This window comes from Chlamydotis macqueenii, chromosome 1 (assembly GCF_036417535.1).
Source record: "Chlamydotis macqueenii isolate bChlMac1 chromosome 1, bChlMac1.mat, whole genome shotgun sequence".
Lineage (NCBI taxonomy): Eukaryota > Metazoa > Chordata > Aves > Otidiformes > Otididae > Chlamydotis > Chlamydotis macqueenii.
The window spans coordinates 52488109-52513796 of record NC_141556.1 but is presented as its reverse complement, the minus strand read 5'-3'; the positions used below and the strand labels follow the sequence as shown (position 1 = coordinate 52513796).

The following is a 25688-nucleotide window of genomic DNA, read 5'->3' as shown; positions in this document are numbered from 1 at the left end:
TTATATCCTTGTATCAGCACCTCTCTCAGAGTCTTTTCCTGAGCTTACTTTAACACTGCTTTCCTGTCCAGCAGCCTTTAGTTCATCCATTCTCTTGCCGCCAGGTAGTCTTTTGGGGCAAGCGGGGAGATACCGAAACCAAGAGACAGCGCAGTATTTGGTGCCTATGCCAAATGGAAGATCATAGACCTTGGAAACGAGCTGAGAGCTGTCCGCCCCTCCGTGGTGGCTGTTCTTCCATGCCAGGAGCCCCCGTTCCTCCTGCGTTCCTGCAACAGCAAAAATGAGATTGTTGTGCTTAAAACAGCAGGCGTTCTGAGCACAGGACTGTCTTGTGTGCCTCACACCCACTTCTCAAATCCCAGCAGACCCAGCACAACATACAGATAGATCCCTTGCACTTAAACCCTTCTCGCTCCAAAGCTCTTTTCAAAACTTTGCTAACAAGCTTCTAGACAATACCCATCTTCCTACAACAGCTTCCAGCTGTTTGTTGCGGCAGCTGAGTCCCTCTTGGGAAAGGGAGTGAGCACACCTGTAAATTCTGCCCAGAGGAACTGAAGATCAAAGGCTACAATAAAATTAATGAGCAAAAAAAGAGACTGGCTTTCTAAGAAGTCTGAGAAGGTAAAATAATCTGGTTAATAGAGTGTCCTTCCTGCTCTTTTCCTGTAGCAGAAAAAAGGGTTTCCTCTCCTATTCTTATGCCATCCCTCCCCAGGCTTGATGAAAATCAGAGGCTCTTTGCTGGCTGTGAGGGCCAGTTGCAGGTGCTACATCTGATCTTTGGTCATTTCCTACTGCATTCCACTGCTGCGGCACCAGTTCTGCCTCAGTTTTAGCAGCTCTCATAAGGAGGCATATGGTGGCTCCTTCCACTTCTTGGAGTTGCCTTTCTCTCTCCTTTCAGCCAGCAACATGGCTCTAGGCTGGCATTTTCCCTAGGAGACATTTTTCCCAAATAAACCTTTTCCTCCGGCTGGGTTGTTCCTGGAAAAATGAGTTCGTTTTTGATAAGGTGCTGTTTTCCAACTGGAGACCATTTCAGTGATATCTCCTGTTCCTTTCCCCTCTCTGGGAGGAGTTCAGTCACATGGTGTTTCATGGTTGCTCGCACAACTCCTACCCATGGAGCAGTAGTCATGAAGACAAAAAATAACAGGAAACAAACCCTAGGGCAGGCACAAACTAGTAGCTTAGCTCATTTCAGCAAATCCTACCTGGAATGGTGTTATCAAGGATAAACCCCAGGAGTCCGCCCACAAACATGCCAGTGGTGAGAAGCACCTGGATGACCTGGTCCAGCTGGATGATTCCTAGCAGAAAAACAAAGCTTTGGATAGTGGTGCAGACATACATATGTTTGACCAGCAACACACCCGGTGCCAGGAGGCTGCAAGCTGCACGCTTGTTTAGACAAGCCTTGCAAATCCCAAAGCAGCACGTACGATTGACAATGCAAGGGGGATTGATCTCACTGCCAGTTTCAGACCTGCAGTTTTATTCTGCATCATTATTCACTGACCCAGCTGCCGGTGGGCAGGAGATGACTCCTAAGTCCATTAAGAGCCTATTAACAGTGCAGGCCACAGAAAAAGCCGCCTTCTGCTCCAAACATCTTCTGCACCTCCACGACGTAACACCAAGCAGTTCCCCGCAGAAACACGAGCTTCAGTTCCCAAAGAAATATAGGTATATTTAGGCAACAGTGCAAGCACAGGTATCAGGGTTTTATCAGGAAAAACTGCATTTTAACAGATTTCTCTGGATCAGCCTTTGCTTCAGCTTTTTGCTACAGAAAATGCTTCTGGTGTTGTTTCTTACCTGTTTCCAACAGTGTACTATTTTTGCTTGCCCAGTTAGGAACTGTGAGGCCAGCAAATACAGAAAATCCAAAGATAAAGATGTTTCTGGAGGAGTTCATATCTGTGTACTGGACAGAGAAATGGTATACATTACATTTGCAATTACCAGAATCTGTGGATTACTGTTGTGTTCATGAGACATGCTCGGATGTAAACACTGCATGCAGGAGTGTTCCCAAGCGGCAGCCCTGGTGCTGCTGCGACTTTAATGATCCTGCTGCTCCCAGTGCCAGGAAGCCCTGCCCCAACTAGGGAGCCCTCTGCAATTCAGCCCCTCTGGGTACATGGCCTCATCTTCACCCGAGGAACTGCCAACGCAAATGTCTGCAGATGCTGCAGCATGGTTACGTCTAACTCAGCCTGGTAAGAATCTGACTTGAAACGGAAGTCCTCTTCCTTAGGGATGAAATGACACTCGCACAGCTGTTACCTGCAAATTGGAAATCCCCACTGCCGTGATAACTCCAAACATCACAAGGAACATCCCTCCAATCACGGGGGTGGGTATGCTGGCAAGCATTGCCCCGACTTTCCCAAAGATGCCGCTCAGGAGCATGGCGCAGGCACCGGCAATGATCACCATTCGACTCCCTACCTGGGGCAAGAGGAAGAGGAGGCAGTCACGCACCGGCTGGTGCAGAGAGGTGAGGGATGAAAGGCTCCAGTGCCAACCTGCCGGGCAGGAGTTGCACCTCTGGCCAAAGCCCTCAACGGCACATTCAGTCGCAGGTTCGGATGCAGCCACCAGCGAGCTGGGATGCTCGCACTGCATAGGAAGCACCAGTATTTGCACACTAGCAAATATTTATCATGAAAGGCACTCTGAGAGCAGCCATGGATCCACACCTATTTTCTTGATGTTATCCTCTTTCCTACTGCTGTCAGGACTTTAACAGTTTGCTGTTAAACAAAAGGTTTATTATTAAATTAAGAGCACACAGCTTTGCTCTTGCTCCAGCCTAGAAATGTCTTGGCAGACCCACAGGCTGGCACTGCAGCCACCCATTCAATTCACCGCACAATCCTTCTATCAGGGTTTGGATTGCCATCTAAAAATGGCTTTCAGCTCTGTGTCCCACACCGATTCCTCCATTCCCTGGAGACCAAGATTTGGAAGAGCAGAGCTGGTCAGGCTGGCTGCTTTGATCCTGAGCTCTGGGATCTGATACATCCTTTCCATGGTCAACAAATGGCTAATAAGAAGTGGGGAAGTCTCTTGGTCTGCCCCTATCTCTCATCACCCATCTAGCTTCAGTAAAACAATTTTCTTCTCATTTTTTTCCCTAGGAAGGGCCAGGGTGGCCTTTTCTTGGTTGGGCACTATAATAAAGACAGGATGAAGCACCCAGCTGTGCCCTTCATCCAGATTTGTTAGAGGGTGTGAACAGGAAAGAAAAAGAGGATCTGCCAAACAAAGGGATGAAAGAGACATTTACAGAATACGGAAATGGAAAAGAAAAGCAGCAATATTTATTTGACTTTCTGTTCAAGATACGCCTTGCCGCACCAAAACTTGGATGGTTTAAAGAATCATGCTAAGATTTACAACATTTCTGTCTTAGGCAGGGAAACTCTGTAATCCTCTGCAAACATTTTATAATTCAATTAAATATTTTAATCCTTCCTTTTAAATATCTGAAGAATGTACTGTTTACAGGAAGGGCTTTTTGTGAATGCTTTCAACCAAAGCATTCCCAGTAACTAGTAATGTCGCTTTTTAAGTATTTCTTAAACATGTCCCTTTAAAATTTTCTAAGTCTTACTTGATTGTGAAAGAGAAATGAAAAAGATTTGGTGAGGAGTTTCAAAATAAAATCATGCATTGCCTTCAGGTGGGCTTTTTATATTCCTTGGCTTAAAACCTTGGGACACCATTACCATCAAAACTGGAACTTAATAAAAGCCAGCAGATCTATTTGTTCCAGGATTAGAATGACGCTTCAGATTCTTAATTTGTCAAAATGTCAAATTACCCAGTACATGGAGCTGGCCTTAAAGGCAAATTAACTAATCCCCTGATACCACAAGCACGAGCATTGCTGCTAAAGCCTCTAGTTCAGAGTTTGTTTTAATTATGTCAGGAAAACAAGAAAATCAGTTCTCTTTTTGAAGGCTGAAGAAACTGCATGGTTTCCTGCTATGTATATGGTGACTCCAAAGTCTTTACCTCTCCTTAAAATCCTCCTCTTCTTTTCTTGGAAATGAGAGCTTAGTACTGGCATGCTGGGCTTCATCAAGCAGCTTAAACATAGATGCCTGGTGCCATTTAAGGTGTTGCACCTTTGCAGCTTCTGGCAGCCTCTACTTTGCCTTACCTGACAGCCCCTGTGTATATCTGAGATCTCCAAAGATGTTTCAGGTGATGCTGGACACCTCTGTTTAAGCAGAGGAAACAAGTCCCTTGCATTTCCGTTTGTTATGGAAAAATGTGTTTCCATATTTACATTTCCAATGTAAAAAACAAAATGAAATCTGCCTTGTACTCTCAGCATCTCCATCTGTCCCAGAGTCTTTACACTGATTTAAGGTTGACTGAGACAAGACTGTATTTTCTGCTCTCTTTAAGTGTGGACGAGGTGGGATCTCTCCTGAATCAGCAAGGATGGCACGTCCACCTGAAGGACTTAGTGCACACTGGAAGAACGTGTCCTATAATCTGATAATTATGAGTCTGTGGGCAATTCTGCACCATGCTACATGCACAACGTATGCAGCAAACAATGTGTCACGAAAGAATGGTCCCAGGTATAGGGTCAGTATGCACAGATTTCATAGTGACAAGGTACATCTGGTGACAGGCTAAACTGGACACCATGCAGACATCCAGACAGCCCTTGCTACTGGAAGCAGCCAGCTCGGTCAAACATTAACACGTCAGTCTGTGAAAAATGGTTATTGTGAGTGAGGTTTATAAAATCCAGTGAAATAAGCAGTGTTCTAGAGTGGGAGCCGTAAGTCAAATTCTGCATTTGTTTACTGACGCACAGCTCTGCTGACATGACATTGCTTGTTTGCCAATGATTTTTAAATGTTTTCCGGTTGGCTGCTGGATGTACCCGTCCCCTGGCTGTAAAGCTTAGTGAAAATCTCTGATCTGATTGTCAAGCTTATCTCTGGAAATTTCTTTCCCTTGTAAGAGCAATAAGATACTAAAGGGATTCACAAAACTTTATAGAGAGGTAAAAACATAAAACTTTGCCATCGCATTTTATAATCCCAAAGAAACAGTCTACCTTTCACATAATTGCCATTCTTGGGTTATAAAAATTGTGGAATTTGAAGCTCTACTGAACATTTTCCATTCCTTCCCTTTCCTCTTCCCCTCTCCTCTCCTCTTATCTTCTCTCCTCTCCCTCTCATCTCCCCTTTATAAACATATTTAGGAAGACAGACAGACAGACAGCCTTTGATAAAGTCAGTCCTTAGGAATTTTCCAGGTTAGCTCAGATGGAACACACTCTCTTTAGTCTCACCTAAGCCAGGTGCTATGCATAATAGCAACATGCACTCGTCCCACATGCAGACCATGAGCAGTGAAAGAGATGGACTGACCACCTCCATTGAGCGATTCATAATGCTGCTGAGGCCATCACCAATGTACCAGGGCACGTTTTTCCAGCATGCCTTGCAGGAGGTGGGCTAAGATCACATCCCAGATCCAGCACATACCCATGTGCGCTACAACCTTGCAAATACACCCCTGGGGGGAAACCTCCAGGAGGACCAGGGCACCACAGCCACCCTGCTGCGGCAAGGCTCACCTTGGTGATGCCCAAGGCCCCCACGTTCTCGCTGTACGATGTGGTGCCGTTCCCCGTCCCCCAGGCCCCAGCCAGGAGGCAGCCGATGCCTTCCACCCCGATCCCACGGCTGATGGCATGCTTTGGCGGCGGCGGGGCCCCGGACAGGCGGGCGCAGGCATAGTAATCTCCCACAGACTCCAGCATGGAGGAAATCACCCCCGCTAAGATGCCGAATATCCCAGCCAGGCTGACGGTTGGCACTCCCCACTGGCCTGCAAGTAAAGAGCTCGGTTCAGGTCGGTGGGACGTGTTTTCCCTGAAATCTATTGCAAGGGAGGAAGAATAGCAAGGGTGCTTGTGGGTGTCTGCCTGATTTTTGGCATTTCATCTTCCCCTCTGCTAGCCATATGCAGAGGTGCAAGCTGGAGCAGGGAGCAGTGTGGTGGGATGGGGAAAGGGGAAAGCAGTGATACCTGGGTAAGGCAGCCGAAACCAGGGAGCCCGGGACAAAACGTCCCCACGGGTGTCCGTCCGAGCCAGGTGGCCATAGGTGTTGGGGTCCGCAGGGAGGACATTGGTCACCGTCAGAATGTAGCAGAGCAGCCAGCTCAGGGAAAGCCCCAGCAGCACCTGCCCATCGCATGCAGCAGAAGGGTTCAGTTAGAGCATGGCCACACCTCCGGCACTGTTTGCAGGGCGGGGGGGCAAGGTGTCTCCCTGTCTGACCCTTTCTCCTGCATATGGGACAGAAGCAGAAGGATGGCAGGGGGTCCTGGTGGCCCTTCCTCCCTCTTTACCTCCCCACATGCAGGGCCACGGAGACCTTCTCCCCCTCTGCCCCCTCACTGTGCAAGCCAGGCTGGGAAGCACTAACTCGGCTGGACACGAGTGGGAAGAGCCCAGGCAGCCCAGGGTGGGTGAAGCCAATTCCTCTGCTATGACCACTGCGTCTCTGGGAACCCCAACGTACCGGGAAGATCTGGAAGAGGTAGACTGGGGAGAGGTGGCACTTCTTGCCTCTCTGGTAAGATGGTAGCGGCACAGGGACATCTTTCAGGTACTGAGAGAACAAAACTATGAAACAAATAGTCCTAGGAAGAGGGAAAACCAGACCATGAGACAAAGCGGGTGCTGAGCTGTCCACCTGCCCCCATGTTAACTGAAGACCTGCTACCCAAGGACCCAGGACTCCAGAGGACCCCAAAAAACAGGCTCTCAGCACCAGAGGATGGCTCTCCACTCCAGCAAGCCTGGGGTGGAACAAGCGTTCCATGACACTCTACCAACAGCTCTGCTGCATTTGCAAATATTTTCTCCCCTTTTGTTTCAAAATCAACACCCCGATGGTGCATCACTGAGTATGACACAGTTGCTAGAGCTTAAAAATGACACTTGAGTAAAAAAAAAAAAAACTGAGATGTGCAAGGTCCAGGCAGGCTATGTAGGAAACTGTCCCTGAACCTCTGTGTAATTCAGATGTACTGGAAATACAGGATTTATTGGTTTCCTGATTTCAGGTTTACCTATGCTGCTCTGCAAGTGGCAAAAAGCTCCTACGTGGCACAGAGAAAAGAAAGGGGATTTGATCTGGTTGTGTAAGTCTCTGTTTTGAAAGAAAAAAAAAACTGTGGTGGGACTGTGGGGCTGCACGTGGCACCCACAGAGCCCTCCCAGCCAGGTGAGAAGGGGAAAGAATGGCCGTCAGGTTATGAGGCCTGCATGGCAGAGGGGCCCTCCAATGCAGGGGTGCTTATGTGTGCCCCTGGCAGCACCCAGGGCTCATTGTGGTGGAAGCAACCACAAGCTGCAGCTCCTCTCTCATCCCTGTTTAGGACACATCTTCCATGACTGGCAACACAGCTGGGTGAGCTCACAAGGAGGCCAGTCTGCCCTCCATGTGTCTTTACCCCAGAAAGGAAAACCAGATGAAGCTGGAGGCTGCCATATGCAGCGAAAGGGGAGGGTCTGGGCACTCCACCTTGATTCTGAGCTGGGCACCCCACCTTGATTCTGATCTTGGACATTTTCCTTCTATATTAACCAGGCCTCCGAAGGGCTTCTCATTTTTTTTTAATATAACAAGTCTGAATTGTATACATTGAGTGAATTAATCTGGACAGGATTTTGTGAGAAATGGATTGCACCAGCTGAAGTGCACTGACAGTGTACAGAAAACTGGTAGTTTTCCATGCATGAAAAGGTTTTGAGCTATAGGGGCAATATTCACAGGCAGGCAAAATACCAGCAGTGTGAAGGAAATGCTAACCTCACCTCTTTGCAAAGACACATACAGCCAAAGGTTATCTGTTAATCACAATTCAAAGCACCGAATGACTGGAGGCAGAAAGTCTGTGGAGGAACTGGTTTCCATTCCTGGTTTCTAAAGCTACAGAGCCCAGACAGACTGAGTGGAATCACTGCAGAGCCCTCGTCTGTCTCGGGTAGGTGTCACTGCTTATTATTCAGGTTGCCTGACACATTCCATTAACAAATGCTATTTTCAGCTGCTTATAATTCTGCCTAACTTTACCCATTCATGATGAAAATTTCCGTGGAAAATGTCTGCCTGAGGCCAAATATTTCTGGAAAAATACATCCCAAACCTATTTCAAAGAGTGATGTTCAGGAAATAGACATAGTATATTGAGAAGGTCATTTTGCCTTGACCAGTAGCAGAGTCTGCTTATGACATGAGGCAGAAATTTGAGATTTAGTAGAACTCAGTTTTTGGGGTAAAGCATATTGCTCTTTCTCACAAAAATCTACTCAGGTATGCTCAGTCTGTAACAACAATCATTCATCCCAGGTCCCAAGCAGTCAGCAAAAACAGCTCAGACTTTAGTATTTGCAGTCCGTAAAGATCCTGAGCCTTCTGCATATGATGAACTGTGTATGCACTATCACCAAGGAGCAAGTGAGCACGCACTAGACCAGTTTCTTGAGGCAACAGTGGGTATCGCCCATCATGGGCGCTCTGGAGTGGGATGGGGCTGAACAGCAGGGGTGAGACCACATGGTTCATGTCTTCCACCTTCTCCATCACTGCTCTCCTTCCTTCCCTAATGGCACCCATGGAAGATGGCGAAGGCAGCAAAGGGGGACACAACTGAGACAACTCAGAGTGCAATGATCAGGTTGGGGCTAAGGTGTCTGAGTCAGGAAAGAAAGGACTGGGATTAGCACAGGTAGAAGATGGGACAGAAATGAACTAGACAGAAAGGGTGACCTGGGTTCAGAGAAGAGACATGGGCTGGAGGACTGGGACTCCATTAATGGAGCAGCACAACTGGGCAAGTGAGAGTCTGAGTTAGAAGCCAGTGGCTGGAGAAGGGAGGCAGAAACAGGAGATAGTCCAGACAAGGTGTGGTGGTTTAGCCCGGATCACCTCACAGTTTTCTTATTCACCCTGCCCCTACCTAGTGGGACAGGGGAGAGAAATTGGGAAGAAAGGAAAACTCGTGGGTTGAGATAAAAACAGTTTACTAAAAATACTAAAAACTACAAAGCTAACAGGATATAAGGATATTAATATATACAAAATATACAAAATGAACAATGTACAATTTCTCACCACCCGATGTCTGAATGACCGACGCAGCCCGTCCTGAGCAGTGATCACAGGAACAACACCGAGCAGCAAGCAAAAAAGGGGGGAGAGCAAGCTAGCAAGGTAGAGGGAACGATGCCAGCAAGCAAGAGAGAAGAAAAGGATGCCAAGGGTGCCCAAACGGATACCCGACAAGAAAAGGAATAACTGAAAATGATGCCCCCTCCCATGGGCAACCCCCACTTATATACTGAGCATGACGTTTATGGCATGGAATACTCTCTTTGGCCAGTTCGGATCAATTATTCTGTCTGTCTTTCACCCAGCTTCCCGCATCTGCACGTTAACGCGACCTTAACGAGACTTGGAAAGCCAGACAGTGTCCTTGGTCTCATTAACAACAACTCGTATCATCAGAATGTTTTTATCAACATTCTTCACACACAAAATCCAAAACACACCAGCTACTGAGAAGAAAATTAACTCCATCCCTGCTGAAACCAGGACACAAGGATATACAGTTTGAAGGGAAAATTAAGACTGGCTAAGCAAAGGGGTTAGGACAAATCACCACAGCTGGAGAACAGGACAACAAGCCAGAGATGTGGTGGGAGAAACAATGATGAAAGGAAAGCTGTGTTGCAGGCAGGATTTGGGATCATATAGGGTGCTGGTGGAAGAGACCAGTTAGGTGAGGAACTGGAGGTGGAGAAGAAGGTGGCTTTTGGAGTCTAGGAGGGCAGGTGCAGGGAGAAGAAGAGAACGAGAGATAACTGGACTGGAGCATGTCCCCACAACAGCACGCTGCCTTCCTGGAGTTGCAGTCAAGCCTGGCCCCTGAGTGTCCGAAAAGGCTCCGAAAGCACTAGCAAACTGATGGGAGCCCATAGAGAGGATAACAACCTACTGCTGCTGCATGTTACCCACTCTGAAGTCTGCATGAGGAATCTGAAGGTGCCATATCTGCAGGGGAACCATGCAATAGCATTTCTACTTTTTAAATTCATTTCTGAAATACCAAGGAAATTCTGCCACCAAGCACACTCAGACACTCATGCACAAGGGTGCACAGACAAATATCCCTGAAAGAGCACTCAATGCTGCAAAGCCACATGCACAGACATTTCCAGAGCCCCTCAGGCCTTCTGTGGAGGAAACAATTCCTCCTTGTCATGTGAAAACAATACATAAAGCACCAGCTATTTTAACTCGAGGAATACCTAACTCTGCGTGCTCAACTTTGTCATTTTAGGAATGTCTTTTTAATGCAAATTATGGGTGTGTAAAACAGTGTGCGCAGACAACTGTGACAGAGACTGCCCCCAGGAGCTACACATGGGAAAGACTTGTTTCTCTACTGACCTATGAACTTTGGATTTTGAGAAAAATCAGATTTTTCAACTCATTTTTTTGGTTTTGCTTTGTTGCTGAGGGCTCTAACCTCCTGGGGGGGTGGGAACTATGCCATGCCATTGCCTTGCACAAGCCTGCCACATGTCAGCCCTCAACAAATAAATCTCGAACCCAGGGGAACCCTGCCACAAACTGTGACACTTGGTTTCATAGTAGAGGTAGGCAGTTTGTGTACGCTCAGCTTTCCCACGGGTAAGTGAGACTTACATGAATGCTATGCCCCAATGCTGCCCAGCATCATCTCCAGCCGAGTCAAAGAGAGGTAGCGCAACCAAGGTGATGGTAGGGGCAATCGTCAGGGGGCCAATGAACCTCATGAGAAATCCGATCAGGCCAGAAAATCCAACGAGGATTTGAAAGCAGGAAGCTACAATGATAGCTCCTTGCACCTGGATAAATGGAGGAAGACAGCAGAGGTTGAAAGGAGCTCCAGTTGTTGAGCCTTTCCTTCATAAATCAGTCCAAATCCAGTGTGAGAGCCAGGCTCAGCCTCCAGTGATGGACAAGCACGGAGGCGTCCCGCTGACTACAGCAAAGCCTGGCTGAGCATTACCTGTGGGGAAGGACCACCAAAGTACCAGCGCACCAGCTTCCCCTTGGCTGATGTATTTAGTCCTCACCATGGATAATTTTATTCCAGAGACCCCCTCCTCCCTGTCCTCTTGGGCCACCCAAGCATGCATCAGCTTCCCTGCACTTTCTCTTCTTGCTCCCCCAAAATACAGGGGAAAAGCTCTTGCCCTGAAAATGGGAGCAGAGCCATGGTCTCCACTCATCTCCCATCTGGGAAGGGTTAGGGGCGCTTCAGTACACTGGTAGGGTCATTACAGCCTCTGTTTTTTTCTGAGTATCAGTTTTCCTCGGGGACACATTTATCACCCTGATCTTTCCTGTGTTTGACAATCACTGCTAAGTAGGCAGCAATTACATCCTGAAATTCCCTGCTCAGTTCAGCTCCAGGCACGGGACTGGGGATGAAGCTGCTCTCTGCCTTCACAGATTTGGTGATAAACCCAAGGCTGGCTCCTCTGTGGTGCTCAGCACCTTCCGTCCCCCAGCTTCAAAGGGAAGAGCGGGGAGCGCAGCCTGTGCTGCACAGCAAATCCTTCACGAGCTCTCAATGCTTCCCAAGTGCTTTGCAAAGCACCCCAGCAAATGGATCGACAAAGGCAAATTTAGCCACTTACTCCAATAAGCCAATAGATGTAGAACAAGGCAGTGAGATCCCTGACTTTTCCTCCTCTCTTTTGAGTACCTAAGAATGCACTTTTCCTTAATATTTACAGTAAGTTCTACCCTTGCATTTCTTTTTACTAGGTTTCCTGGCCTTAGATAGGGTCCCTTCCTTGGAAAATTCTTCCCTCCCTTCCTTCCTCAAGGCTAATCATGCCTCATGGAGAAGGGATCTGGCTGGACGAGTGGGGACTTTGCAGGGACCATAAATCACCCGAGATCTGCATGTTCACTGATGAGCAGCAGTGAAGCACCTGCTTTTTTGCTAGAGAATAGATGCTTAGGAAGCTGCAAAAGGGTGAGAGCCAAGGTCTATTGGGGATGGAGGGCTCTCCAGCAGTGATGGCCCTGCCATGGGGCTAAACTACGACACATGGTCAGGTGCTTTTCTGACAGCAAACAGCCCGGATACAGAGCAGTTGCCACTGAAAATGTAACATACCTCTCGCATCCGCGTCTGCCAGACTTCAATGAACTCTGGTGAAGAGGCGTTCACCAGAGTGGCATTCTGCGTCCAGGCAGGGCACTTCCACTTGGGGAGAGACAGCATGGCCAGGGTGGGGGTCAGGAATGCAAAAGTTCCTCCTTGAATAACAGGCAACCTGGAAGGAGAGCAGAGGGAAAAGATAATGAGCAAGAATGCTAGAAACCCAGCTCCACAGGGAGGAGACAAAGGAAAACAAAATAAATTTAAAAATCAGTCTGCCTATGGCATCTGGCAGTATCTTTTGAAATGTTCTGGCAGGTCTCCATCACTGACCACAGGTGAGAATTGCTGCCCATTGCACCCAAGAGCAATGACCCAGGGGGAAGAGCTCAGGTTGAAACACCAGTAGTGGAGGGGCAGATCAGTGCTGCAGTCAAACTCTGCTACCCCACATTAAGGAAAAAGTAGTCCTCCTAAGGTGTGAAAAGACCACAGAGCTGCACAAAGTAAAACAATAACCAACAGAAAAAGCTGGAGGAGGGGAGAAGACCAAGGAAGAAAGATGGTGAGACTCTGAAGAAAAGCTCAGCATTGATCTGGGCCCAAATCTTGCCAATATCCAGTTGCTTCCCCTGTCCCCTTCAGCTGTCTCAGTTTTCTTCACAATCTGCTCATGAACACAAGGACATGCTCTTGGCTACTCCCCATGTCACAACCATCCTCAGACTGATGGCAGTAGAAAATGTGGTTTGGCTTTCAGTACAGTGGGTTTTAAAGCTAATCCCTCTGCCCTGTTTCCTCTGACACTGGAAAGGAGATCTGCATAGAGGAGTCTGAGTGCGCTGGCTGGGTGAGACCTTGGCTCTCTCGTCACACCATGTGTCTCCTGGCTTAGAGTAACCCTCACTCTGGAAACCCCTCAGGACAGCAAGAAGCTCGCACCTCCAGAGGTGCCCAGCACTGGCTTCATACAGAGCTTTGTACAGCGGAGCCGGTGCTCCTCTGAGCTACACCAGCCTCTTCTCCTTCCACATATGGAGAAATGGAGACAGAGGCCTAAAAGGTCTGACTGGTTCTTAAAAGCCCCACAGGCATTAAGCCTCTATTGCAGTGCAAGTTGTTTTGGCTCTTCCTCTAGCGCTGCTTGAAGAACCGGAAGCTGCCCAAGGGCACAGGCTGGCACAGCAGTTCTGACCCAGCCAAGGGAAACCTCTGAGGTGCCTCTGCTTCCTCCGTTTAGGAAGCGCCCCTGGGAGCAGCCCCCCAGGCAACCTCTCCTTGCTCCATGAGCTCTCACGGCACCTGCTCAGAAAAGCAGCGGGGCAGCGAGCCGGGTGAGTGCTTTTGCAGGGCATGGATTTCCCTGAACCACAGGCATTTCCACCATTGTCTGGACAGCACTGGAAAATAAGAGGCGCCATAGCTGTACCAGCACCACGTCTCCGTCACCTTAAACAAGGATTTACACCACTGCAATTACTCATGCCATGCACAACCGAAGCACTGTCGAAGCTTTGCCAGTAAGTTATATTTGAATATCAGTCACCCGTGGCGTCAATTATTTACGGCATTCGGCCAGATATGTTGTAGCCTTCAAAGGATTTTGCTGGGCAAGGCAAAAAAAACAAACAAAAAGAAACAGAGACGGCCCAGTGCCACCACTGTTGAATTAACAATAGATTTATAGCTCCCGCTGCATTGGCCCTCAAGCTGTGTCACAGCCAGTGCTGGCACGGGTGGGCTCAGAGCAAACTATGGTGCTGAGGCGATGCATACGGGGCACGCTGAGCATTTTCCAGCGGGGTTTGCAAGAGGAAAAGCTGCAGGTTTAGGGAGGGAAATGTTATGCTCTGATCATCACTACATGATGTCCAAGCATCTGCTAAGGGGAGCTCACAGTAACGGCAAGTGACCTGTGTCTCCCTTCAGGAGCTTCTTGGATAGCATCTCCAGCAACTGTCTGGGACCGTCACTGCTTTTTCATGATGCCTCTGTAAGACAAACTGTCTCCCTTCCCCAGGCCACATCAACAGATCATCACCATACCTGTTCTCCTCTGAAGCAGTCTTTCTTAAATGCAGACACAGGGAACTGTGCAGAGCACTTAGCTGAGGGCTCCCCTGGGCCTTGGAGAGTGGCACGGATATTTTCCAGGAAAAAAAGCATCCCCTCCAACTCATTATTTACCACTTGTTGCTGACTTATGATTATCAACTACTACAGGGTTTCAGAAAACAGTAAAAGGACAGAAAAAAATCTGCTTCCAACTGTCTTCTCAGGCTTAGTTTGCCTGTGGCCACACCGCAGGCTGAGTCCCACCTTTCCAGCTGGGGCCAGCAACAAGGCAATGGTGTCCTCAGCACAGCAGAAGCCATTCAAGCTTATCCTGCAGGAACAACTCCTTACCACATAATTTGATCTGTTGTTCCTCATTTAGCTAATCAGCCACGGGAGAGGCTCCCTGCTACTCTTTCATCCTTGGCTAACACCAAGCAGAGGACGTCACAGCTCTCCAGTGTTCATCGAGGCATCTGTGGGGTGCCTGGGAGGACTTCAGCCTGAATCGCACCAGCAGCCACAGCCATGCTGATGCACCCCAGCCTAAATTTAACTGAACTGAGAAGGACTAGATTATCTCTTTTTCATGGCCAGGGCAGCCCCCCTGCTCCACTAATCCTGTAGCATCGTAGGAGAAGGGGAGCACCCTCCAAGGAGAGGTTTGCCTATAGCCGCTTCTTAAGACAGACAGAGATGGAAAAGTTGCACTGGGGAAAGAAACAGGAGGAGTAAAAACATTTTCTGGAGCTGGCAGTTGACCAGTGATTTGATGGTAGAAGAGTTGTAACCAGGTCCCTCAGATTCAGAAGCCAAAGAATGTGTGATTTTTGCCTTTGAAGCAAGAAACACAGGTGTGTTTCCTAGTATATTGGAGGAAAAAACAGACTGTGGAAAGAGAGCAGCAGCCCAGAGTTATGACAAAGGGAACAAAATTGATTTTGCAAGGCCAGCAAAGATAAAGGGTCTTCATGGCAAGGGGGAGCGCTTGCAGTCATGTCTCTTATTAAGTACTTCATTTTCTGGCATAGTGAACAGCAACTCCATGCTCATCTCGTCACCACTGGCTCTTTGACAACTCAGCAGCAAAGATTATTTACCTTGCTTGCATTCAGATTGTGCCATGAACTGCTGAGCATGGGAAGTCCCACTGCTTAAAAGGATGTACTGCAGAGCTCCTCCCTGAGCCCCTAAGCGGTGGCAGACGGGCTTCAATTTCCCTCTATTATCCCGCCTTGGAGTTTCCTACAGGATCTGTGCTCCCTTGATCCAGGGCCCAGGTCAGAAGGATCCTGCGTCAGCTGGAGGATCTCTGGCTTAAGGAGCAAGGAGTTACTATCTACTGCATGTTTCAATGCTTTATTGTTTTGCAGGACAGATTCTGTATAAGCCCAACAAAAGGCACATCGAGTACTAGGAGATGCCAAAGTCAGAACAGCAAGGTAGCCCTGCAAAGCTATCACACACAGTGATTTCAGGGTGCTTGTGCATCTCCCCTGATTGCCCAAGGGTAGCAAGTGACCCTCACTGATAGATCAACTCTACAGCAAACTGATGGCCAAGCACATACTAATTGCATCTACAAACTGTTTTGTCATGTGTCCCATTTCTTGCATTTGGCCTACCTGACTCCAAAGAGGACCTGCAGCAGGGTGCAAATTCCTGAGACAAAGAAGATGGTGCTGATAAGGTGGCTCTGGGTGAGGAGGTCGTGCTGGAGGCAAAGCTCTTTGGAGAGGATCAGCGGGATGGCTACCAGACCTCCCATGGCTGTCAGGAAATGCTAGGAGTGACAGAGAAAGACCGGGTGAAGAAGGACACAGAACTGGCTGTATATTATCACTGTGTTGTTGAGGGAAATGGTAGAATCATGGAATGGTTAGGGTTGGAAGGGACCTTCAACCGTCATCTAGTCCAACCCCCCTGCAACGAGCAGCGACATCTTCAACTAGATCAGGTTGCTCAGAGCCTCATCCAACCTAGCCTTGACTGTTTCCAGGGATGGGGCATCCACCACCTCTTTGGGAAACCTGTTCCAGTGTTCCACCACCCTCATTGTAAAAATTTTTTTCCTAATATCTAATCTAAATCTACCTCCCTCTGTTTTAAAACCATTACCCCTAGTCCTGTCATAACAGGCTCTATTGAAGAGTCTAAAAGTAACTCCCAGATTTGTGTTTGGGCGATATTAGTATTACCCATTCTCTTTTTTGGCACCTTAACTCTGTTAAGAGCTGTTCCAAAGCACCTACAAGAACTGCAGTGCACCCCCACAAACTTCTCCTGCTTTCCATGCCCAAAGACCTTTTGAAGTGCTTTGGACTCACCAGAGCACTGTCAGACACAACCGGTTTATCCCCAGCACCTGCAGACAAAGCTGTTTGAGCTATTCTTCCAGGAAGGTGGGGGCATCCCAAGGTACAGGGGAGAGAGCGATTAGGCAAAGTGAATGCAAATGTTTCAGTCCATCTCATTTGCACCATAAAGACAGCACAAAAAGTTGGCAAACTGGAGCTACCCATTCTTTGCTATCAGTGGCTTTTCTCACACAGTGCAGTTATGCATAACCATAAAAAATGGATGCCAAAGAGTAGAAAAATCAGGCATTGCATTTTTCAGAAGAGTCACAGACGCACTTCTACTATCACCTTCAGTTAATTACTAAATGTGAAAATAATTTTTCAAACTTATTTTTGCTTTAAATATTAAACTTAGTTATTAGTTCTCACCTCAGAGCACAGGACTGCAGTGGTGGAACTGGTGGCACTCGGAAACTCGCTGTGTTCATTAGAGGCATGTTTTATTAAAACTATGATGCAGATGTGTTCAGAAAACCTTGGTTTAATACACTCTAAATTTGAGATGATAGTTTCAGGAAATAAAGTACAAAATGCCTGGGCATGGACACCAGCCAAAGCAGCATAGACCCTTCTACTTAGTTGTGATTGTCACAGGAAGGCAGAAGTTCAGAAGCCCTTATACATTTGGTTACCTACAGTCAAGGTATCCGACCTGTTATTAACTATTTGGCTCCAGCCCCCTGGACTCTGCCTTCCCATTTGCACTGCAAGGGGCATGGCGTAGCTGTGGGCACAAGGATAACCGTTGGTGCTCAGGAGGTGGTGGGAAGGACTTGAGGTCACTGAGATCCAGCCCCCCAGCTCCAGTCATGCCCAGTGAAGGTGAAGCACTCCCAAATTCAGGTTTCACCCGCATTAACCATCCAAGCCTCCACCTGCTCCCTCGTCACACCTGAATGCCCAGCAGGATGCACAGGTACCAGGGGGGGATGTCCGTGACCATGTAGGCAAGCTTGCTGCCGCTGTGGCCCAGGCCCCTGCCTTCCTCTGGGCCCCTGGCAGCATGGTCTGGTGAGGAGTAGTAGTGGCTCCCATCTTCATCCTGGCAAACAGGAGAGACCCTTCGTTAGCTACAGCCCAGCCCTGCAGGCACCCAGCAGGTGCCTCTCTTGCAGCTCTCCACAACTTGGAGGAACACCTCCTACGTAGTTCTTAACAAGGGCAGGATAAAAAATAAGAGCAAAGAGAGAAATGAAAACAGAGGTAAAAACACCTATGGAAAATTTTTTTATGCACATGTGTCGAGAAGATACACTAATGGGTGTCCCAGACTCAAAGAGATATCTGGACAAAGTGCGTTAGTATCATCAATGTCTAGTTAAGGACGGAGAAACCGAAAGCAGAAGCAAGAAAGAGTGTGCAGTGGGTTAATCCATGAAAGTTGCACTGTCCCCTGGTCTCTAGCCCTCCTGGCTGTCTCACCCAAACAGCGCTTTTGATAAAATATCCTAAAACTTGGCAGCCACTATTACAGAGTAAAAGCATGTTTTATATTTAATTTTCTTCTCTTAAACCTTCTCTTCCCTGCCTCCTTACACTCACTCTTACAAATGTTCTGCCTCAATAAACACACCTGCCCTTTGTCTTACTATAAAAACCTTGCTCCTATGGAGGAACCAGGCAAAACCCAGGGACACCAGTGTTCTGGGGAGTCCCAGTGTCCGTTTCAAAGGAGCCCACTGGCAAAAGCACAGTGAGCTGAGACCTCAACCCTGGCATGGGCTACCAGGGTGCTGGACTGCCTGCCGTCAGGAACGGCACTCAGATGAATGCCCCAGAGTGGGGACAGCACCGTGGACTGGGAAATAGTCTGGGGACCTTCAGCCTCAAGGAGGTGGCAGGGTCTGAAATAGCTCCCCACAAAAGCTCAGATCCCCTCCCAGGCAGACAGAAGCTGCAGGGCTCCTCCAGGAGCTGTACACCTCGCAGAGTTTATTTATATAGAGATGCAAAATACTGCTTTGTTTCAGTTGCCTCAGTCTTTAAGCTAAGTAAATGCCCCCAGCTGTCCACTCCTCATTCCACCCAACCCTGACCCCTGTGCACACATGTGCACACACGTGCACACACGTGCGCACACACACACACACACACACACACACACACGCATGACCCCCATGCACATCCTGTGTGTGTGTACCCACATTCCCCTGCACACACACACACACGTGGTAGAGGGAGGCTGGCTGGAAAGTTACAACTTTTTGAGCCAAATGCAAAAGCTAATTTAGATCCTGAACCATTTGTTTCATCAACCTTTCTCCAGCCAGAGAGTCCTTGGCACCCCAGCAGCAGTGGGCTTTTCTAGGCTGGGATGCCCTGCTCCGTCAGGAGCAAGCTCAACCAGTTTGTCAGCAGCAATTTAATTCTCCAAATCCTACTAGAACCTGAAAGTACCGAAATGCCCAGCACTGCGAGGAGGCTGCAGTAAAACTCATGGTCTACCCGCTGGTGGAGGCAAACTGTTAACTCTGCGGTCCACGGAATAGGGATGTAAATTTAACGTTACATTCAGTTGTAAATTCTTCAGGTGTGGCAGATTAATCCTGAAGGACTTCATCATTTGCCTGAAACCCCCAGGTTTCCATTCTCATGTCTGAGTCTCCAAAGTCCCACTTTAGATCATGTTGTTGAAAACATGCGATGTAATACCTTTTAAACACAGTGTATTGATCCAGCCTAGGCAGGCTGGGAGCATTAGGTACTTCAAAATAGAGAGGTGAAGGCAGAGTTAACTCAAACTGAACTCAGGCATGAACTTCAAGAGCCAAAGGCGTTCCTGAATAACTCCCCGTGGAGACTTCTTAATTTCAGAACAAGAGAGCCTGAGCCATGGATTAACAAATGTACAGCAAAGTACTTAAGACTGCCCATGCACGGAGTTATTTAGGGACAGCTACTCCTGAATAACACCACGGGTAGATGAATTCTAAGCTAGGCAGACAGCAGTAAGCTCCTTTCCCTGCATTGCAACTTTTCCCGTGTTAACCAGGAGGCATATTCCAGCCAGGCAGAGCCTGTGCCAGTAACAACCCCACATGATCATCACATGAAGGCCTGACCCGTCCCAGGAGCTGGAGGGGAGCAAGCAAGTAGGGCTCAGCAGGAAAAGGATGGAGTGGAGATAACAGGATGAGACAGGATCAGGGGCAATGAGCTCAAACAGAAACACAGGAGGTCCCATCTTAACATCAGGAAACACTTCTTCACTGTGAGGGCCACCAAGCACTGCACAGGTTGCCCAGAAAGGGTGTGGAGTCTCCATTCTTAGAGATATTAAAAAACTGTCTAGACACAGTCCTGGGCAACTGGCTCTTGGTGACCCTGCTTGAGCAGGGGAGTTGGAGAAGTTGACCTCCAGAGGTCCCCTCCAACCCCAGCCAGTCTGTGATGCTGAGATGCCAGCAGGAGGACAAGGCAGGAGCAGTCTGGAGCAGGGACGGGGAACTGCTGCTGGTGGTTCTCAGTCCAGCTGCTCCCATGAACTCAGGGGACCAGGACACCCTCTGTGTGCCTCAGGCTCCAGGCCCAGCAATAGGCTCCAGGCCCTCAACAGCATCTTAAATAAGCACATCAGGAAGGCAGTCAGAAACTGAACTGCTTGAATCACAGGTAAAAGACCTCTGTCTTCTACCTTCTTTGGGGTGATCCAAACCAGAGGATGTTACAAGCCTGATCTGTTATGGCAGAACAGAAAGAAATGGAGACCCCATTAGCGAAAGAAAACCTCTGACTTGCTCTGAGCATCTCCCTGAGGCTCTGCCCACAGCTGGCACAGCACCCCCACCTCCACTGCTCACAGCAAGCTCACCAAGAGTTGTTCAAGAAGTGGGAGACACGTACACCAGGAGGTTAATGCCTCTTCCAAGGTACCTTAGGCAGGTGGTCTGTACCAAGATAGCAAGATGGTTGCGGGACCCCACTCCTTCACACTTGCTGTCAGAACATAAGCAGCTCTTTTAGTTTCTAATGGAGGTGACCCCTATGGTGATATAGGAAGGGGGCTGCCATGCCCCAGACCCTTGCCCCTACGGCTGTTACAGCCCGCAGCATTTCCAGTGCCCTGCACACCCCTGAACTGACACATCATTATAGCTTTTACTGCCCTGCTATAACGCTACAGGGTGCCCTCCCCCACTGACTCCCAAATCTCTTTTTCATAACATCTCTGACAATTCACCCCACTAGAAACAGATTCAGAAGACAAAGAACCACATTCCTCACTAGGCTAAATTTCTATTGTAATTTTACTAATTAATAAAAAAAAAAATGCTCTGCCCAGGGACATTGTCACAAGGAGCTATCAACTCGCTTGCATTTCAGTACAGATACACCTGCACTGCCATTCATCTACACTATCATTTCAGAAATAATGGAGAGAAAGAGAGCAGAAAGTATGCTGAGACTGCAACAGCAGGCTGTAGTGAGGAAATAATTCCCCGGATTCCTGCTGATAAAGGAGCCAAGACAGACATTTACCATGCACCAGCATCCTTGCAGCTAGTTCGAGCCCCCTGGCTTTCCCTTTCTCCTCCTTTTGCAGGGCTCACACCCATTTATGCAAGAATTACCCTTTAGAGACAGCAGACTCACCACGAAGCTGGGGTTATCTAGCCCGTTGAGCTCTTTTTCTGAGGAGAGGGTCATGCCTTCCACTTGCCTTCACCGACTGCCTTGAAAAAGAAAGACCCGTAAGAAGAGGAAAGCCTCCCAAATTACCACTTGTCCCAGTCAACACAGCCCTAAAGAAACAGGGTGAGAAGATGCAGAAGCCGGACTTTGGGAGTCAACCAGTCCTCAGTTCTAGCTATTCATGTGAGCCGGCTCACAGAAGCATTTCCTTTCCCTTGGCTTATATAAGTGACTCCTTTTCTCCAGCTGATTAGAGGACCGGCATTCAAACCAAACTGGAAAGCAGCCCTTCCCTGGACTGAGTGAATCAGTAACTGATGGCAGAAAAAACTTCCTCCACAGGTAAGGATGCAAGGGGGTATCAGAGAGACAAGACATTTCTCTGTTTTCCTGGCACAGCCTTGAAACTTATTGCTTCATTATTGATTAAACAGCAGCTTGCATTTTCCGTGTGGGTTGGGCCTGTCTGAAGAGCTTTGTGCTGATCTTTAGAAAATTCAGTTTCACTTATTCTGCATATAAACTATGGTGTATTTTGGCTTAGGTACAAACATCATAATCTTGTATGATAATCCTATTATAATATGAAAAGAATGAGGATTTTACTGGGAACCTATTTAAAGTCGCAACCAATAGTCAAGTCATCAGAACATGACACCAGGGAGGTATAAAAGCCATAAGATTGAAAAAGGACTACTTCAGGTCATTTGATTATCTCCATTCAGCTAAGGATCCTAGCCAAGGGTGATCATCAGATGGCCCAAAGCATAGTTACCTTTCTCTTAATAAGTAGCAAATGGTGTTAATGCTCCATCAAGCCCTTCTAGCCACCCCACCCCAGCTCTCTTCAGATTAAGTATCTATTTAATTTAATGGCTTCCCGAGGCAGTGAGCTTCCCAGACCAACTGCAGAGAGCTCCTGCAGAGAGGGGCATGCTGTCGCCTACGCTCAGTCACTGCCCATTGGGAACATCTCCTGGTTTCCATGCAGGAAGCAGCATAACTGAAATAAACTCTGGTCCCTAATTCTCCTTTGGTATTCTTAGACCTTCTCCTCAGACCAGGACTGCAGCACAGGACAAGATAACCTCACCCTGAACACTGTCAGTGAAGCTATGAACTGCTGGACAGCTAAATCATAAGGCATCAAAATCACCAGATGTTGACAGCTCTGCCAGCTTTCCTCTCTGAAGTCGCATTATATAGGAATCTCCCTGTATTTTTAACTGCAGGGGGTGCATTTCCAGCCCCACTGGAAATGGGGCATGAGGACACTTTTTTTCCCCTGCAAGCTCTAAACAAGAGCTCTTTTCCTTATAAAACTACTCTGGACACTTTTGCTCTCACCTCTACCAATTTCCAGCACAGGGGGAGCAGTGCAAAACTGCCCTGTTGTACAGACTTGTCTCTTGTTTTGCAGTGCACTGTATGGTTGTGGTTCATTGTGTATTTACCGTTTCATTGTCTGTATCACCAGTGTCCATTAAGCAATACCAGTGAGGATGCACCATTACAAGGCTCTAAGAAAAGGAGCATCAGATTTTTCTGTTCATTTTGAAGGTACATTTCTGCTTGCATTTCTCAATGGATACAGAGCAGTTCTCCAAGCAGCTATCTAAATCTGTCCATTCTGATATCCTCATTAACCCTACTCCACTGCATGAATCAGCCACTCTCTGGGCCTCACAGTCTCTCTCGTGATTTTTTTTTTTTGTCAAGCCACAGCACAATATTCCTCTGTGGCTAGTCTGTCTCCCCAGTAAACTTCTATGAGACCTCCCATCAAAAAAGTCCTCCACCTCTTAATTTCAGCCCAGCATCTGCCTAATGACTCCTCAGTCCTGCCATAACCTGGTTTTCAGATGAGACCTAGGCATTCAGTAACCAGGGTTTCTTCTTCTCTTTGGTTGTATAAACTTGTGTAACAACCCAAAGGTGCAGGTACATAACAATGCCTGTGTCATCTAGACTAGCATGTGAAACTGCCCATGCAAAGACTATTAAGTGAACAGGATGAGAAGAAAAAAAAAAAAAACAAAAAAAACCAAAAAACCCCACAAAAACCCTATCATTAACAACAACAATCCCTTTTCTCAAAAAATTTGGGCAGTAAATAATTTTGCCATTCTGGGAAACTCTGCAGTGCAAAAAAAAATACACTTTAAGAGTACCAAGAGATCGTGAGTTTTCATGAAAAATACAGGAAATAAGTCCTACATAGCCAAAAGCCTGGGCATCAGAGTAGGCCAGTTAGGAATGAAGAGTTTAACAGTGCCAGCCTCTGGGCAACAAAAGGTTAATGCTGTAATCTGGAATCTAGAAGAAGGTTATGAAATAGTATAATGTACATGTCAAACTAGAAATTCGTCCCTGTGAAATGTCCTGGCCTGGAATATCCTGCCCTTGGAAATAAGCAAAGTAAGTAGGAAATCTCTGTTTGCATGCAAATCATATGTATATGTACATGTGTATATTTGTTATATATAACAGGATTAGTAATAAATTACTTAATTGTGAGGTTTTTCAGAACAAGGAATTATTCAATCAGCAAAGATGCATGCTTAAGCGGGAATGTTGTCAATTGCTGGTTATTCACGACAGCCTAATCATTGTATGAATGGTTTTAGGAATAAATGGGCAGGTATCCACCTGTTCAAGTTATTAATGATGTGTTAGGAAAGAAAACAAAAACAAAAGTAATAATAATAGTAATAATAGACTTACTTGTGTGTCTGGCATATCTCCTGCTATCAGTCAAGCTACCTGGCCAGCTGCTGGTGTCAGTAAAGGCTGTCTTGTTTTATGCCCCTGGGGGCAGAAGCAGCCACCTGCCTGTTAAAAGCAACTAATCAAGGAAAAGCTTGGGGACTTGGGAGACTAAGTCCAAATCTGCAGGCTGGAGCCCAAGTCTACTGTACCCACAAGGAGAGCCTGGACCATCTGTATCTTGACTCTCCTGACACGGTCATTTTCTCTCTTATGCTACATTCCTCCCTGAAACTCCAAGTCTCTCCCCGGGCCTGTTTCATAATGGATTAACTGTCCCTGATTATGCCTCCATGACCAAGGAGCTTCCTGCACTCTGGAGGTGCCCCAACAAATTGCAGTTGGGGTAGCACCAGCGTGGCACCTACTGGTAGATACAGATGTGGCGAGTGTCTGCCATGTGCAATCCCCCCAAAAAACTGAGTAGTGACAAATCTGAACTACAGCCAGGTTTGGTGAGAGAGTCCCACTGACTTTACCTATCTGCAATGCATGATACATGAGCTTCCTTGGCATTCAGTGGGCACCGCTAAAACTTCCACTGCATCTTAAAATAGGAGTCCTAAATGGGCTAGATAAAACAAATCCCTTTTCTTTCCCAAACTATGAAACAACCAGGAGTGATTTGCACAGATTAAGATGTCTAAAGTTGAGTGAGAGAAGTCCCTCCATGTGGGGCTGAGCCCCAGCTACTGGAGCTGGGGAAAGAGGGTTTAGAGGGAACACAAGGCTATGAAATGAAAGCAGTGTGGTACAGAAGAGGCGTGACGTGGAGAGCTTGCACAAAAAAAAAACCTGGAATCTTCCTGGAAAATGGTTCATTCTTCCACAGAGTTAGCCCTGGTTGGTTTGCATGAAGGATGAACTAGCAAGAGAGCTAAGAAAATGACTTGCAATGAGTAATTTAGTCATAAAATACCTCTACATCTTTCTGTATGCAGAACCTTCTGCAAGCAAAGAGGCTCACCCATGGTCACTGACTTGAAATTAGTACTCGTGTGTTCAGCAGTGGAAATTCTGCAGAAAAGTTCTGCACTGCTCAGTAACCGACCTGGGTGAGCCCAGTGCTTTCAGTCGTGGCCTGCCGAAGTGCGCAAACACTATTTCTCATGAGAAATAAATCTCATCACTGAAGTGCAACCAGTGCAACACGCTACAATGTACCTGGGTGTTCTGGTTTTGTTAGTGAGGGGGGGCCTAAGGTGGTAGCTTCTGTAGGAAACTGCTAGAAGTCGCTCCCCTTTGTTCAGTGGACTCGGCCGGGCCTAGGGCGGACCTGCTGCTGGCCAAGGCCGAGCCAATTGGTAGCAGAATGTCCCGTGATAACGCCTCTGCGATAACGTATTTAAGAAGGGGAAAACAGGAAAAATGCGAGGAGAAGATGTGAAGCAGCTGAGTGGGGGGCAGAGAGGGGGAGGCGCGAGCCTCATGGGTCTTGCAGGCCTCACCCTCTGACCTCCCACCGGGCAGCCGACTGGGCCCAACTCGGCCCAGCCTGGCTGCAAGAAGTGGAGAGGAGATGAGAAGTGAATAAGATGTAAAAAGGATCCTGAGAGGCGTCTGCCAGCCTGTTGTGAGGAACGGCTGCAGACGCCAAGGTCAGTTCAGAAGGAGGGGGAGGAGTAATACGGCTCCTGGCCAAGATTC

At 47.7% G+C, this 25688-nt stretch overlaps 1 protein-coding gene across 2 annotated transcripts; it reads right to left on the bottom strand.

Annotated features, from left to right (window-relative positions):
- Positions 1 to 21304, bottom strand: LOC104477360 (solute carrier family 23 member 1). 2 transcript variants are annotated; one of them, XM_086740077.1, is made up of 12 exons: positions 21237 to 21304; positions 17536 to 17685; positions 15909 to 16066; positions 12244 to 12403; positions 10776 to 10957; positions 6579 to 6699; positions 6075 to 6238; positions 5627 to 5888; positions 2296 to 2460; positions 1825 to 1933; positions 1221 to 1316; positions 1 to 269 (listed from the first exon to the last, which is right to left on the bottom strand). In XM_086740077.1, exons 1-12 carry the CDS (start codon positions 21288 to 21290, stop codon positions 1 to 3), a joined length of 1890 nt encoding a protein of 629 aa, XP_086596203.1. In that variant the 5' UTR covers positions 21291 to 21304. The 2 variants fall into 2 exon arrangements, with proteins under 2 accessions (XP_086596203.1, XP_086596202.1); XM_086740076.1 differs by having other exon boundaries at positions 5627 to 5880; positions 6082 to 6238.
- Positions 21305 to 25688: the final 4384 nt, after the last annotated feature.